The sequence below is a fragment of the Capricornis sumatraensis genome, chromosome 6 (assembly GCF_032405125.1).
Source record: "Capricornis sumatraensis isolate serow.1 chromosome 6, serow.2, whole genome shotgun sequence".
In the NCBI taxonomy this organism is placed as follows: domain Eukaryota; kingdom Metazoa; phylum Chordata; class Mammalia; order Artiodactyla; family Bovidae; genus Capricornis; species Capricornis sumatraensis.
This window is the reverse complement of record NC_091074.1, coordinates 84,687,876-84,704,450: the sequence shown is the minus strand read 5'-3', so window position 1 is coordinate 84,704,450 and position 16,575 is coordinate 84,687,876. Positions and strand designations below refer to the sequence as shown.

At 42.1% G+C, this 16,575-nt stretch overlaps 1 protein-coding gene across 1 annotated transcript in view; it reads left to right on the top strand.

Moving 5' to 3' along the window:
• DCAF12 (DDB1 and CUL4 associated factor 12) overlaps positions 1 to 16,352 on the top strand; it is a 35,545-nt gene extending 19,193 nt beyond the window's left edge. The window contains exons 3-9 of the mRNA XM_068973806.1: positions 1,279 to 1,485; positions 2,520 to 2,580; positions 9,246 to 9,439; positions 10,399 to 10,464; positions 11,702 to 11,864; positions 13,595 to 13,773; positions 14,289 to 16,352. Of these exons, the coding sequence (XP_068829907.1) occupies positions 1,279 to 1,485; positions 2,520 to 2,580; positions 9,246 to 9,439; positions 10,399 to 10,464; positions 11,702 to 11,864; positions 13,595 to 13,773; positions 14,289 to 14,447 (1,029 nt within the window). The 3' untranslated portion in view covers positions 14,448 to 16,352. The remainder of the gene's footprint in view (positions 1 to 1,278; positions 1,486 to 2,519; positions 2,581 to 9,245; positions 9,440 to 10,398; positions 10,465 to 11,701; positions 11,865 to 13,594; positions 13,774 to 14,288) is intronic.
• The last annotated feature ends 223 nt before the right edge of the window (positions 16,353 to 16,575 follow it).

Below are 16,575 nucleotides of genomic sequence, written 5' to 3'. Positions count from 1 at the left end.
TTCCTGAAGGCAAGTCGTGCGGAGAAGAGAGGATGAAGAAGGAGCCAACTGTAAGAATATTTAGGAGGAAGTTAGGAGTCTAGGGTGAATCCCAGGCTTGAGTGAGCAGATTGTGGTGGTATCAGATGAAATGAACAATTAGGGGAAGAAGATAATTTGTTTTAGACACATTGAATTTGAAAATTTGAAAATGCCTGTCAGACACATCGGTGATGGTGCCAGTTAGGTGGGGCTTAGCCTTAAATAGTTGTCAGGGTTTACAGGTTTGGGAGTGGTTCCCCTCACTCTTCCTTTCTTTTTAAAATCCGCACCCCTCCCCACCAGTCTCTGCTTGACACTTTTATTCTAGCTACTCTTCCTTTTCTTTTTCTATTTTAAATTTAAGAATTACCTACTTCCTCCTTTCATAGATCTTTCTATGCAAGCAGTAGGTTGTTTATACAAAGATTTGACATGTTTTGGCTTCACGCTGGGATTTGCTGATAGAATTTTAAATGAACTTCCTAGACTATAAGGTATATGAGGACAGAGATCATTCCTAGTAGTTAGGTTTCTCACACCTAGAACAGTTCTTGGCATTGAATTGGTGCTGACTCAGTGAGCAAATAAAGGAATGAATCATTGACACATAAAGAGTTTAATAATAGACTCCATTGGGAATGAATGCCCTTTCTCTAAGACTGATCTTTTCTATCAATCATTTCTCTGAGTTGAATTTTGGAGAACGAAAGAGGGTTGGTTTGTTACAGAAGTGGATAAGGGCATTTCAGGCAGGAGGAGCGGCATAAGCAGAGACATGGAGACACAGGACAGATGAGTAGTTGAGATGTGAATATCTTTTTCTCTCATATCTCAGGTTGCTCTAGCAAACCCGGTATGGTTTATACTTAGGTCTAATAGTGGTTGTGATGTGTTTTGTTTATAGTTTTCTACACATGTGTTGCTAAGAATTAGTGATACATAATACGGTTGCACTGGTAGAAAACCTTTCATCAGGTTTATTAGGTCCAAAGTCTAATACAAGTCTTCTTTGAAGCCATCTTTGAATATCAGGCAGAATTTACTTCTTCCTCTTCTGTGTTTATATAACATACTACACCTATCTCTGTTATGTTTTCTTATTTACATGTTTCATTTGACTAGTGTAGCCCTGACTTTGCAGTTAGTAGACATTAATTAAATGTTTGATGGATAACTGAGTGAATGAATGGATATTTATATCCAAGGTCAGCCACACTGAAGAGAAACTTCACCTTCTTTATCTCTTTTCTCTTGTAGCTATTTGTAGTGGATGTCCAGACAAGCCAGATCACCAAGATTCCCATTCTGAAGGACCGGGAGCCTGGATGTGTGACTCAGCAGGGCTGCGGTATCCATGCCATCGAGCTGAATCCCTCTAGAACACTGTTAGCCACTGGAGGAGACAACCCTAATAGTCTTGCCATCTACCGGCTGCCTACACTAGATCCTGTGTGTGTGGGAGATGTAAGTTTTTAGACAGAGCCCAGCAGGTAACATGGACCTTCCTCCCGTAAGCCCTTCAGGAAGGAATAGTTTGCTTACTGCTGACTCGGGGGCTGGGGTGGGGGTGAGGAGTTGTAATGGTGAGATGTGGGTGTGGAGATTTCAGAGTGGGTACTGCGCTCCCCACAGAGAGCTTCAGATGTTGGCAGAAGGTATGTTTGATAAAGGTGCGTGCAGCACACCTCAGATGCCAGCAGCAGTGACTTGGTGTTTGAGTCCACAGTGTTTACACATCTCCTACTGCCCATGGTCAGAAAAGTTTGTTAAATTATTCATTCAGCAGCTATTTTTTGACCCTTCTGTGGCCAGGCATTGTTTTAGACTCTGGGGATGTAGCAGTGAATAAAAGAGACAAAGCTCCCCTATCCTCTTAAAGCCTGTGCTCAAGTGAAGGGAGGCATATAAACCAACAGAAATGTACCAGCAGTAAGTCAGAGCGGTGAGTGCCATGGAGAAGAGTAAAGGCAGGCTAAAGGGAGAGAGTGTGGTGGAGGATGCTATTTTCTGGGAAGGCTTCTTTGATAAGAATAACACTGAGCAGGGAGGCTTAAAGGAAATGTGGGTACAAGCCGTGCTGATGTCTGAGGAAGAGAGTTCAGAAGATGGAAGAACATAGAGGTCGGTTCTAGCTGTTGTCCCAGGAAGCAAAGGGGAGAGTGCCAGGATGAAGTTGGAGGGATGAGAGGTGGGTAATGGTGTGTAGGAGCTGCAGGTAAGACATCGAGAGATAGAGTGCTGGAGCAGTGTGTCCACCGGCCATGTTTACAGCCCGTAGGCCAGTCAGTTTCATTCCAGCTTTGAGCTTCTCAAGACAGAAAGTTAAAGATTGTAGGATCATGCCATTTGGGTTGTGATCACCAGAGATGGGAATTGTAATTTTTAGAGATACTTTCATTCAGCCTTTTAAGCTTTTCAGGGGCGTGCATTGCTATCCTCATTTTACTCGTTTCTTTTCCCCCCTCGCCTCCCGCACCCGTCACGCCCTCCTCTTGAAGGACGGACACAAGGACTGGATCTTTTCCATCGCGTGGATCAGTGACACTATGGCCGTGTCTGGTAAATTGCCCTTTTGCAAGGAATTCTGGTGTGGCAGGGTGGGAGGGAGGCTAGAAGTTAGAAAAGGGATAGTAGCGGGACTGGAAATGGCCCAATAACCGACCATCAGCCAGGGGCCAGAAAACCTCGTATAGTCTTTTTCTCTGACTTAGCATGTGACCTTGGATAAGTCATGTCCCTTGTATATTCCTAATCTGGAAAGTACTGGAAGTACTGGCACACTTATTACTCATACTCTGCCTTTTTTAAAAGAGCCTGTGTGATGGCTCCTTAGCTTCAACATTTTGTTGCAATTTGCTGAGACAATAGTTGGGAAAGTGCTTTTGGAAAAGTTGTGCTCTGGAAAATATTAGGAGCAATTATCATTTTCTGTACAACTCTATAATGTTAATAAAGCTGTACAGGGTTGGGGGAATTCCCCTCCCAATGGTAGAAGAGTCAGGAAAAATACATGGAAATGAGTGAAGAGATACTCAGATGCTTTCTGAATACCCACAGCAGCCTAGAAAGTAGGCTCAGAGTGCCAGCCAGCTTTTTTGGGTACCTGGCTTCCCAGGTGGCACAGCAGTAAAGAATCCACCTGCCATTGCAGGAGACACAAGAGATGAGGGTCAGGAAGATCCCTTGGAGGAAGAAATTGCAACCACTCCGGTATCCTTGCCTGAATAATTCCATAGATAGAGGAGTCTCAGGAGCTATGGTCCATGGGGTTGCAGAGAGTCAGACATGACTGAGGGATGGAGCATGCCTGCATATATATGTAAAAATATAATCGCCCATTCCAGATTTTTAAAAATCACAAGAGTTGCTAAATTAAGTACTTCATATGTTATTTCTTAGAACCATCATAACAATCCTAGAAGGTTTGCATTGTTAGCCTCATTTCACAATTAAGAAGATTTAGATTCTGAGAAGTTATAATTTGCCAGAGACTACAGAGACAGTGAGGGATGGAGTCAGGATCTGAAGCCAGCTCTCAGTTCAAAGCCCATGTTTAGAACTGCTACAAACAAAGCTAAGGAAACATAAATGTTTCTTTCTGTGGAATTTTTGCAAGGCAATAGAAAACAGCAAGGAAGGAAGAGAAGTCTAATGGACAAACATCGTCACGGTTCAAAATTTTTCAGTAGTGGTTCAGAAGCTTTTGGATTCCCTGTTATTTGTCTCCCCAAGAATTTAGAGCTCCTGAAAGGCAAAGTCTGAAGCACGTTCCCTCTATAGGGACTATGTGTATGACAGTAACCTGAACTAAATGGGCTTGTTGGGAGCCAGGACTTGGCTTTTTTGAAGAGCTTTCCTTCTCTTTTTCAATATACCCTGGGAGCGTTCTATGTTTTCAGACTGATAGCTTCCAAGACTACATTTTGTGAACAGTAAGCAGGTTTTAAGAATACTGGCTCTGAAACCGGAACAGACTCACAAATATAGAATACAAACTTATGGTTACCAAAACAGAGAGGGAGGGAGTCGGGACAGACTAAGGGTATGGGATTAACTGATATAAACTACTGTATATAAAATAAAAAAGCAGCAAGGATATACTGTATAGCACAGGGTATTATGCTCAGCATCTTATAATAACCTATAATGGAATATAATCTGCAAAAATACTGAGTCATTTTGTTATCTACCTGAAATTAATATAGTGTTATAAATCAATTATATTTCAATTTAAAAAGAAGAAAGAATATTGATTCTGAGAGAACTATACTCTTAAAACTGTACAACATTTATGAAGGAAATTGAAGATGTTATAAAGGAAAGGAAAGATATCCTATGGTCTTGGATTAGAGGAATTAATGCTGTTAAAATAGCTGTATTTCCCTAAGCAATCTACAGATTTAATGCAGTCCTTACCGAAATACCCATGACATTTTTCATCAAACTAGAGCAGTCCTAAAATTTATATGGAACCACAAAAGACCCCAAATTGCTAGAGCAGTTTTTAAAAAAATTTTGTTTGTTTGCTTGCTGGCTTTTGGCTGCTTTGGGTCTTCGTTGCTATACACAGGCTTTTTCTAGTTGCAGAGAATGGGGGCTACTCTTTGTTGCAGTGTGCAGGCTTCCCATTGTGGTGGCTTTTCTTGTTGTGGAGCATGGGCACTAGGCACTTGGGCTCAGTAGTTGTGGCTCTTGGGCTCTAGAGGACAGGCTCGGTAGTTGTAGCACATGGGTGTAGTTGCTCCACAACATGTGAAGTCTTCCTGCCCCAGGGATCGATGGAGGTGGATTCTCATCCACTGTACCACCAGGGCACTCCTGCCAGAGCAATCTTGAGATTAAAAAAAAGAACAAAGCTGGAGATAGCATGCCCCCTGACTTCAGACTAAACTACAAAGCTGTGGTCATTGAAACAGCATGGTACTGGCACAGAAAGACACTCAGATCAATGGGACAGAACAAAGAAGTAAAACTGGTCAGTAAATCTGTGGCAAAGCATATGCAATGGAGAGAAACCAGTCTTTTTAATGAGAAGTGCTGGGGAAAATGGACAGCTATATGTAAAAGAATGAAATTATTGATAGAACATTTTCTCACACCAATATACTAAACTAAACTCAAAATAGATTAAAGACCTAAATGTAAGACTGGAAACCATGAAACTCCTAGAAAACATAGGCAGAACTCTCTTTAATATAAATCATAGCAATGTCTTATTTGATCTCCTGAGGCAAAGGAAACAGCAAAAAAAGACAGCCTATGGAATGGGAGAAAATGTTTACAAATGATATGACCAATAAGGATTAATATCTAAAACATATAAACAGCTCATACAACTCTATAAAAAAATAAACAGCCCAGTTAAAAATTGGTCAGGGGACGTCCCTGGTGGTGCAGTGGGTAAGAATGCACCTGCCAATGCAGGGGATACAGGTTCAATCCCTGGTCAGGGAACTTAAATCCCACAGGCTGAGGAGCAACTAAGCCCACGTGCTCCGGAGCCCCACAACTGGAAAATCCCTGCACCACAACGAACAGTGCCACATGAGGCAGTGAAAATCCCATGTGCCACAACCGAGACCCAAAGCAGCCAAAATAAAATTTAATAAAATAGGTAGCTGTGGAATTCCCTGGCAGTCCAGTGGTTAAGACTATGCGTTTCACTGCCAAGGGCACCAGTTCAGTTCCTGGGTAGGAAACTAAAATCCATAAGCCACGTGGCACATCTAAAAAGCTAAAACAGGTAACGACAAGGACTTATATAGCACAGGGAACTCTGCTCAATATATTGTAATAACCTAAATGGGAAAATAATTTGGAAAAGAATAGATAGATAGATATATAACCGAATCACTTTGCTGTACACTTGAAAGTAACACAATACTGTTAATCAACTATATTCCAATGTAAAGTAAAAATTGAAAAAACAAGATGTGGTATATATACACAATGGACTATTAGTCAGCTATTAAAAAAGAATGAAATTCTACCATTTTCAACAACATGGATGGACCTGAAGGGTATTATGCTTAGTGAAATAAGTCAGTGAAAGACAAAAACTCATCACTGGAATGTGAAATCCAAAAATAAAATGAATGTATAAAAACAAAAAGTTTCACAGAAAAAGAATAAACTAGTGGCTACCAGTGGGGGTCGGGGGGCAAGATAGAAGTATGGAATTAAGTACAAACTACTATGTATAAAATAAGCAACAGGGATATATTGTACAGCACAAAGAAATATGGCTATTATTTTATAATGACCTTAAATGGAGTGTAATCTATAAAAATATTGAATCACTGTGCTGTACACCTGAAACAAATAGAATATTGTAAGTCAACTAATACTAATAGTAAAAAATTAAAATCTAGGGACTTCCCTAGTGGTTTAGTGGTTAAGACTTCTAATGCAGGGGGTCCTGTTTAATCCTTAATTGGGGAAGAGCCCATATGCTTCATGGAGCAGCAAAAAAAAAAAAAAGAAAGATTAAAATCTAAATGCACTATTCTCATCTTCTATAATATAGAACATACCTTCCTTTTAAACTGTAGAATAAATAAAAACTACATACACAACAAAAACCCATCAATGTTCCTAATATATAATTTTGCCATCTAAATTGAGGAAATCTAAGTTGGTACACCTCCCTACCCTAGTGATGGAAATGCCCTGTGACAAGCTGTGTGCAGGATACACACCACCACATACAGTTGTAGAAGCTAAAGAGTAAAATCACAGTATACATTTTAAAACTATAATAGGTGCAGAGACAATAAGAAGCCTAATTTGGAGGAGTGATATATATAAAGATTGAGAAATGGCCTCAAAATTTTGCAGTAAGCAGCTCAGTTGCAAATATTAATAGCTCCAACATTCAGCTGTGCAGGAGAGCAGGGGGGAGATTTTTGGGGAGGAACTTCCCTGGTGGTTCAGTGGTTGAGACTCCACGTTTTAGCTGCAGAGGGCCTGGGTTTGATCCTTGGTTGGCATCCTAAGATCCCATAATCTGCACAGTGCAGTAAAAAAAAAAAGAAGCTGTTGAATTTTCAGTTATGCTTCATTTACATCCAAATCAGGAATTTCATACTCTGAGAGGTCACATCAGCAAGAAAGTTCAGGTAGTTCTAAGTCAATGTAGATGTCTTACTTAATTGGGTATAAACAAGGTTCTATTATTTACCAAAAAAGAATGATGTACCATTAACATTAAAATAGGTTTTGCTGCATTATAAAAAAGAATATTGGCTCTGATAATAAAGATGTGAATTTGAATCCTGGTCCTACCGCTTATTAGCATAGAGGACAAGTTACTTAAGTCTTTTTAAGACTTGGGTTTAAACATGGATAATGATTATACATACTTTAAAGGGTCATTGGGAAGATAAATGATTTAGTGTTTAGTGGCTGCCATAGTGAAAATGCTCAATACTTGTTAACCAGTGTTAATGTTCACATTTGATGAACATCAACCCCTTGATGATGAACATTCCCCTCAGATTCAGGGTATTCAGACTCATCCTCTCCCTCCCAGGACCACACCTCTCCCTACCGTTGACATATTGGTAAATGCTCCTACCTACTACCTAGGCACACAGCCAGGGAACTAAGACTGTTCAGTCTCCGTAGATTACCAAGCCCTGTTGATAGGATTTTCTAAAATATCTCTTATACCCATCAATTTATTTTCTGTCCTCTCTGGGTGCTTGTCATCTGTCTTTTGAATTATCCCAATGTCCTTCCATATTTTCTCTCTGATTCTAGTCTTATCTCCTCTAATCTAATCTTCATGTTGCTGCCAGATTAGTTCTTTAAATAAATTTTTCCTTACTGCAAAAGTAACATATGTTTGTTATAAGAATTTTAAAAATTCAAATAAAAAAGGAAAGCATTACCCACACAATCTCTGCCTAGAGATAGCCACTGTTAACATTGTAAAATACATCTTGCTAGTCTTTTTTTAGTACATATTCCAGTTGTTAAAATGGGATCATTACTAGGTTAAAATAGGATCATTTAGAGGGATAGATAGATGTATGATATACCAAGTATAAGAAAAACATTGATGGTAGACTCTAGATGTAAGTATATAATTCATTGTAAAATTCTTCCAACATTTCAACATGCTTGACATTTTTCATAATAAAGCTTGTGGTGTTTTATTTTTTTAACTTGCATTGTAACTCTTACATAGTTTTCTAGATATGCCCTTCTCTTGGTGTCCTTTTCTGGATTTCACACACATTGAACCCTCTGTTTTGAACCTGTCCACAGACCTTACGGTGCAAACAAATTGAGTGATATTTCTCCCATGTTACACAGTTTTTATTGTGAAGTATTCAGGAGATTTAAAGTGTGGCAGGGGGACCTTCTGGTCTGAAAGGAATGTTGGCAAATATTGATACTGAAAGGAATTTGAGGATTGTTTTCATGGTTCTTGATACTGTTTTATATCTATCCAATAGACCTGTTTTAAGTGCTTCATTATTGCTTCCTAAGGAAAACAATTTATGTTTAAGCATTCATCTTATGTAGAACACTCATTCTTAATTCAGGAGTTGTGGTCCTTTTAAGGGGCCTAGGAACCTCCCTGAAGTTGAGTGTGCAATGTAGATCCTGGTGTATTTTTCCACAGAAAGAAGTCTTTAACATTCCTAAGTCTGAAGAAGAGGTACTGTGACCTAGAAAATGTTCAGCACCACTGATCTAGAGTGGAAGTTGCCAGATCCTGTTGCCTAGTAGAAATCACCTGTGCATTCATGCCCCAGTAACCTGAGCATTTGGCTTGGAACATTACTGAGCTTTGTCAAATGTATTATGTTCTCTTTTGAAAAGTCTCACCAACCACATTACACTTAAAGGTTACATTTTGATGTAACCACTTCCCTGGCAGTACAGTGGTTAAGACTCTGCGCTTCCAATGCAGGGGGTGCAGATTCGATCCCTGGTTGGGGAACTAAGATCCCACAGGTTGTGGGACAGGCATGGTCAAAAAAATATACATATATATGATTATATATCATCTCCTACACTTCAGTTGACTCATCCTCTCAGTGTAGCTGTTAAAATGCATACTGCTCTCTGTTTTGGTTTGGGCCACTGGCCAGACTTCTGCACACGTGAACATGGTGCCCAGAGGACTAGGCTAAGAAAGTCCTTCTGGCTTCTGTGGGACTGTCTCGTGGCGAGTTGGTATGTCTGATACCCATGGTTTCCTTGCCCGGCAGGCTCGCGTGATGGTTCTATGGGACTCTGGGAGGTGACAGATGATGTGTTGACCAAAAGTGATGCAAGGCACAATGTGTCGCGAGTCCCTGTGTATTCTCACATCACTCACAAGGCCTTAAAGGACATCCCCAAGGAGGACACAAACCCTGACAACTGCAAGGTCCGGGCTCTGGCCTTCAACAACAAGAACAAGGTATGAGCTTGGCAGAGGTCCCTGAAGCCTATTCCCCTTGCTTCAGTTTCTTGGCTTATGTCTTGGACGATGCACTTCCCTTCTCTTTTCCCGAGTCAGAGCTTACTGCATAACTTGGTTCTGAGCCCAAGTGGCATCTCTTGAAGACTGAGGGATGCTCAGTAACAATCTCTCTCTGAGAAAGATGATAACTAAAATTACGAAACCTACCCCTTGCAGTGAGTATTCTTTGCATGGTTCATGTCTGTTAACCTCTCAGAGTTTCCCCAGGGCCATTCTGATCTGTCTCTCATCTGCACGTGACCTTGCAGGTGCTTTGTTTTGGGTATGATTTTCCTATGTGCACTCACTTTCTTCTCTCTTGTATTCAGTTTCTTTTCATTCTTCACAGCCTCTTCTCAATGCTTCCATCAAGTCTTAATCATCTAAGTCAGATCTCCTGAAACTGAACTATTAAATAGACTGCTGGTTTGAAGACCCAGACCCATAAGAGAAGAAAGGCTTTTCCCAAAATTTGAGTCAGACCACAATTTGAGGGCTAGTTCCCTTAGCCTCCCATCTCTCATCCATGTTTAGGGGTTGGGGTAGACTTATCTCCTACCTTAGACCCTCTACTTACAGAAGCTCTCACACTGAGACTTACAAAACTGGCTTTCATGTGTGTGCTCTGTTCTAACTGTCAAACAGGATGTCATGTGTATGATTGTATGCTACTGGTTTTTTGAACCTTGAGTGTCTCCGTTCAAGCCTGGACCAGCTTCTTGGGTTCTCTCAAGAAGCAGCCTTGCTTTACTATGTTGTCCAGCTGCATTTCATAGGGTGAGATGAGGGGCTGATAATCCCTGGCACCATCATGGGATCCAAGTGAGGAATGGAGGACCCCATCCTGCAGGTATTCTCCTGGTTACTGTTGTATGTTAGTTGCTGTGTGTATGACCTGTTTTTCATTGCTTTTGCAGGAATTGGGAGCAGTATCGCTGGATGGCTACTTTCATCTCTGGAAGACTGAAAATACCCTATCTAAGGTGTGATGAACATGACTTAGTAGTTTCACCTTTAAAATACTGTAATCTTCTCGGAATTTTTCATTCTTATCTAAAACATGGATTCTTGAAGTGTCTGGACGTGTGATCACGTGGTACATGAACTTCTGAGTCTAGCCTGCCTCTCTCGAAAATCTTAAGAAGTCAGTGGGGTGATGCTTTCACATTGTTCACATTGCAAGGGCCTGCTGAGAGACTCCTCTAACTCGCAGTCCTCCATTCCACAATGCATCTCAGTATTTGCTTATGCATTGTGCACTCTTTGCAGCATTGTAAGGGCAGGCAAACCTAAATGTTAGGAGTTGTTGACAAAAATCAATTAAAAGAAGTCATCTCCAAAATAATCATGTAAGGTATGTGTGTTGGTTGCTTAGTCGTGTCCCAGCTCTTCGCAACCCCATGGGCTGTAGCCTGCCCGGCTTCTCTGTCCATGGAATTCTCCAGACAAGAACACTGGAGTAGGTTGCCATTTCTTTCTCTAATGCAAGGTATGAATTTACAATATTTGCAAGCAGCTTTTGCCTAAAGCTAAATGTACCTGTCAGTCCTTTGCTCTGTTCTTGTCCCAGAGGCCTTTGAGACTTATTCCTTCTTTGATGGAATCTCTTTCAAGAGGAAGCAGAGCTCCAGGAATCACTGATTCCTTCATGTTGCAGGAGCCTTTGGCCTCCACCACCCTTTCTGGGTGCCTCAACTTCAGTGGGCTCTGAAGATTGGCTAAATGATAAGGATCCAGGGTCAGCGCTGATTGGGCTGCCTGGGTTGAGCAGAGCCACGAGTGTGCTTTCTGTAGTGTAAGCTACCACACAGTGGGGGATTTAGGCTGCAGGTAGCCAGAAACGAGGTCTCCTACCTGAAGATCAGTGAGAAGGTTAGGCTCTTCCTGGGAGAGAAAACAGATGGGCCCTTGGCTTTAGTGCCCTGGAGTTATCCCTGGAAACAGCCTGTGGTTTTTGGCCTTTCTCTCTGCTTCTCATTATTTAATTCCAGCTTGACCTTTTCCCCTAACCAGTCCTCTTCAGTACCTAGATCTTGTTTATTATCACCACCCTTTATTTCTCTAACATGCCTTGGGATGGAACAATACATGTCTTTTGATCTCTGACTTTGCATGTCTTGTATATGAGGAAAGCCCACAGAGGTGGGCAGCAAAGAACAGCGCCCTTCTGTATACTCTCTAGTGTTACCGTGGTTACCTTTCTCCCCTCTCTGTTTTCAGCTCCTCTCCACCAAACTGCCGTATTGCCGTGAAAATGTGTGCCTGGCCTATGGTAATGAATGGTCAGTCTATGCAGTGGGCTCCCAAGCTCACGTCTCTTTCTTGGATCCGCGGCAGCCATCATACAACGTCAAGTCTGTCTGCTCCAGGGAGCGTGGCAGTGGTAAGAGCCCTGTGTGCCCCTCAGGCTTACAGCTGCATTGCCATTGGTTTTTCACCTTCTGTTTCTATATTGGTTTCCAGACAGTACAGAGATCTTTATGAAGGTGTTTGGTAACACAGGGGAGCTGGAATGCCTGCATGGCAGCCAAGCTTCAAACACTTTAGACAAATGTGTGGTCACAGAAGCCTTTGATGGAAACCAACTGTCAGGATATTGGTGGTTTCCGTACTCCCTCACATCACCCTACTCTCTTTCCTGTGTTAGTTTTTTTGTTGGAACTCTGCCTGAACTAGAAAATTCATTTTATGCTAAGGGATGATGCAGTCGACTGAGGGGCATTTTGCAGAGGGCTATGAGGAAACTTTTGGGGGTGATAATGATTATTTTGGTTGTGGTAATGGTGTCGTGGATATATACATATGTTAAAATTCACATTGTGTACTTTGAACATTTGCAGTGCATTGTATATTGATTGTCAGTAAAGATAAAGAAGATATTTAGTTCTGACCACTGGATGAACTAGACTTCAAAACCCCACCATCACCACCACCACCAATCTTTAATAGCATATTCTCTCTGAGGGCACCCTCATTCTTTATTGAGGAATAAAAAGGCATGCTTGTACTGTACTTAAAGATTTTAGAATACTTCAGTCAGCCATCTCATTTCATCTTACAAAGAACGCTGTGGAAGGCAGTTTACACCCCATTTTATAGAGGAGGAGACTAGGACCCAGATCGGTTAAATAACTTGCCCAGCATCACACTGGGTTGGTGGGGGAACAGCCCAGGGACCAGAATCTAGAGGATCCAATTTAACAGTGTGTTTTCTTCTTCTCTCTCCTTTGTCCCCCTTGTAAAAGCGTGGCTGCAGTTAAAAGGCACTGCATGGGTTACACTTTAGCTTCCCTTCTCTCTTTCAAGTAGTATTTATTTTCATGCAGATGTTGCAGATACGGCCTTTGTTTGGGGCTTGTTTTTAGTTATCTTTGAAATACTTACATTTCAGAACTGAGAGAGTAACTGTGTGTAGGTAAGGGAAAGAGTAAATTGCCTTGGCAGGAATGATGTCTGCAGTGAAGAGATTTTGGTTACTGTTATAGGAGTGGCATTCAAACCTAATAAGAAGATACTGATTTCACAAATACTAGTGAAACCTCTTTGCATCGCATGCTCTTATTTAATCCACAGATGCAGCAGATGTGTTAGGTGACTTGTCTTAAATTCACAAGTGAGAGACTCTGCATCTTTGAGTCTTGAGTTCTAGGCGGTTTGCCACTCTCCTAACACACTTAATACCAGATAAAGACCTCTTGCCGTGCCATGGTAGTGGTTTTAGGTCAAATACAAGAAAGTCCTTGTTAATGTAATGATTTATAAATATGCACATTACCCTCAGTTTCAGTGTGGGTTAGAAACATATGATGGAGAAGAGCTCAGAGTGATGAAGGATGATACAGAGTGAGCCAAGGGGAGGCAAGAAGGTTCAGGGCAGACTTGCGGTCCTAAGCCACAAGCATCTCAGACATCATCAGGCACTTCTCTGAGGCTTACGGGAAGGGTCCTGTTAATGTGTGGAGGGCCAGTATGGCATCACGGTGCTTTGGCTTGTGCGTGAGCTAGGTCTGCCGTAGGAAAGGTGCTATGGTATGTCGGGGTGGCATGTGAACTCAATGCCAGAGAAATTCGGGCTCGCAGATCCGATCGCCCTTTTACTTTTCTCTCTCTCAGGGATCCGATCAGTGAGCTTCTATGAGCACATCATCACTGTGGGCACAGGGCAGGGCTCCCTGCTGTTCTATGACATCCGAGCTCAGAGGTTCCTGGAAGAGAAGCTCTCAGCTTGTTACGGGTCCAAGCCCAAACTCGCAGGAGAGAACCTGAAACTAACAACTGGCAAAGGCTGGCTGGTGAGTAAGCCCGGGCCTCACATGGTTACTGGCCAGTGACAGAAAAGTTGTCTTTACGTTCCCACCCCTACTAACACATCATAGTTTTTCACTAGTAAGAGGCAGGTAAAGACACTATCCCATGATTGTTGTTTTTGTGTCTGCACATCCATGGGAAAACTGAGGCCCAGAAGACACATCAGTTGACCCAGGATAACCTGCAGGTGATAACAGTCAGAAGGAGAAGGAGCCTCCCCCCCTGACACTACCAGTGAATTATTAAAGCATTGGTTCCAGCAGTCCTGAGAAGACCTTAGGGTTGCGTAGCATTTCTTCATCCTACTTGGCTCCTCCCTAATGTCATTTGGAAAAATGGGGCCCCAAGTCCATGAGCACCAGTCTCCTGGGATCCATTGATACGTAACAGGACCTTCTCCTTTCAAGGGGCCCAGAAAGCATTCTTGTCCCTTCTTTCACCTTTTCTGCCCCCCACCCCCTGCAAGTGCTAACAGAGTCTCTTTTTTTTTCCCCCATAGAATCATGATGAAACCTGGAGGAATTACTTTTCAGACATTGATTTCTTCCCCAATGCTGTTTACACCCACTGCTACGACTCGTCCGGAACGAAACTCTTTGTGGCAGGAGGTCCCCTCCCCTCAGGGCTCCATGGAAACTATGCTGGGCTCTGGAGTTAATGACAACCAACTCTCTCCCAAAATGCAGAGATTTACACTAACTTCCATCTTCAGTTTCCATTTCTTCTTTTGATTTTTTTCCAATTGTGTGAGGCCCTCATATTTTAGTGGGAACACCAGAGTTTGCCTATGCTTTAAGCACTTGATAGGAAGAACCTCTGTACAGAAATCTAAAGGACTTTTTGTTTTTTTGTTTCGTTTTTTCTTTCTTTGGTAAACAGAATTTAACTTTACTATCTTTTTTCTTTCTGGCTTCTCAACTAGACATTGTTAATTCCTGTTTGTATTTTTTCTTTAAGTGACACACACTCTCCCCTTTCTGGGTTCCTTAGATTGACATAGTCGTTCTCACCCTTACTTCACTCTTGAGAGGTAGGGCTCCTTTATAATTATATAATTGCTGTCCTAGACTTTCTGTGAAAGTTTGGGGGCTGTGTGTGTATTGTATGTGTAGTGTGTGTGTGTGAGAGAGAACTTGTGTGCCTGCAAGTACTGTGTGTCATTGAAGTTACCTGGAGTGAGGATTACTGTAATTAAAATATTTATAAAAGAAACAACTTTATTCACAGAGTCCAGCTTTGGGACTGGTCTTTATCTTGTTTTGTAAAGTCTAACAACACTGATTATAGGAAGTAAAAATAGAAAGGAAAACAAATCACCAGTAGGAAACCCTTTGAGTTCGATTGAAAGCTTCCTGGGACTCTGATGCCAGGACCCCAGAGTAATCCATCTCCCACCTGCCTCTCCCCTTCTGTGTGTCCCCTGGGGGAGGACATTGCTGTGTGTGTGTCACTTCCACTTCAATTTCCCATCTGGTCAAATCCATGGCCACTACCCCCAAAACATCAGAGTCTCAGTTCAAAATGCGGCTCTGGCAGTTGCAGAAGGTCTGGTGGGACTTGGTAAAAAGAATTTCCATCCCAACCTCCCTCCCCCTCCTTTCAGACAAGACCTGATATGGTTTCTCAGGGACCTGGAATGGGAGACCTCAGGTCTGCTAAAATTCACATGCTTTGGTCCCTTTGGCTTTGAGGAGAAACTTCTTTGCCTTTCTTCTAATCTCCCCAGTGGGTTTTGCTTGTGTTTTCTAAAATGGGTTCAGTTCAGGAGGGTGGGGATGAGCAGGGGATTTATCTGTGTGTAGTGAGTGCCTCATGTGTGGAATGTGTGTTTTCTGAAGACAGTGGAGCCACTCTGTTGGCTCAGCCCTGGGATGGCGACGGGGTGGCCTACAGCCAACAGCGTTGTGCATGTAAAAGCAGCAATGTGATCAGTGATTTGTTCCGCCCTTGAACTGTTCAGTCTGAGGTTTTTGAACTCGCAGGCAACTGACTGACCAGTTACTCCTTGGTTTTTTATACATCATATTGCAGATAAGAGCTGTTCCCACCCCCACATTCCTCCACCACTCTAAGCACATAGTCTGGTAGCAGCCCATTCTGGGGGAAAGAAGTCATATTCCTGCACTCTAGTGTCCAAGTCGCTTTCCCAGTTGTCCCCCCTGCTCTGGGTGTAGCTGAGGAGATTGGAAAAAAAAAAAAGTGTCTTCTCTTTGGTGGTGGGGGCTGATGGGGAGGGGAGACAGCAAGTCCACCCTGTATAGTGTTGCAAGGCATACACCTTAGGTTCTAGAATTCTCATCTTCTAACCTAGAGATATAGGTGCTATAAACAGGGAATTAAGCAAAATGCTGGATGCTACAGATCTTTTAATTGTCTTAATTTTTTTCTATTATTAAACTACAAGCTGTAGATTTCTTAGTTCTCACAGAACTCATTTTAAACCTACTTGTATAAAAAAATAATTTTAGAATGTTTTGTACTGTTGCCAGACCCTCTTCTGTGATGGGTAATGCATTTGATTGTTTGAGGTTTTGTTTTTCAAAATGTAGCACTTGACTTTTTGCCAAGTAAAAATAAATAAATATTCCAGTGCAAAGTGGTTTGAGTATGTGTAGCCAAGAGGCAGCAGGAAAAAGGTCCCAAGTGACTGGTTGGAAGGTCAGTTTGGGGTTCTCGGATTGCTTGAAGCAGAACACAGGAGTTCCCTCAAGGGGAAAGGTGGGTCAAGGGCAAAACACACTAATACCTGCTTGCTCCAGGTCCCCAACCCTGGCCCAGGAGCATTT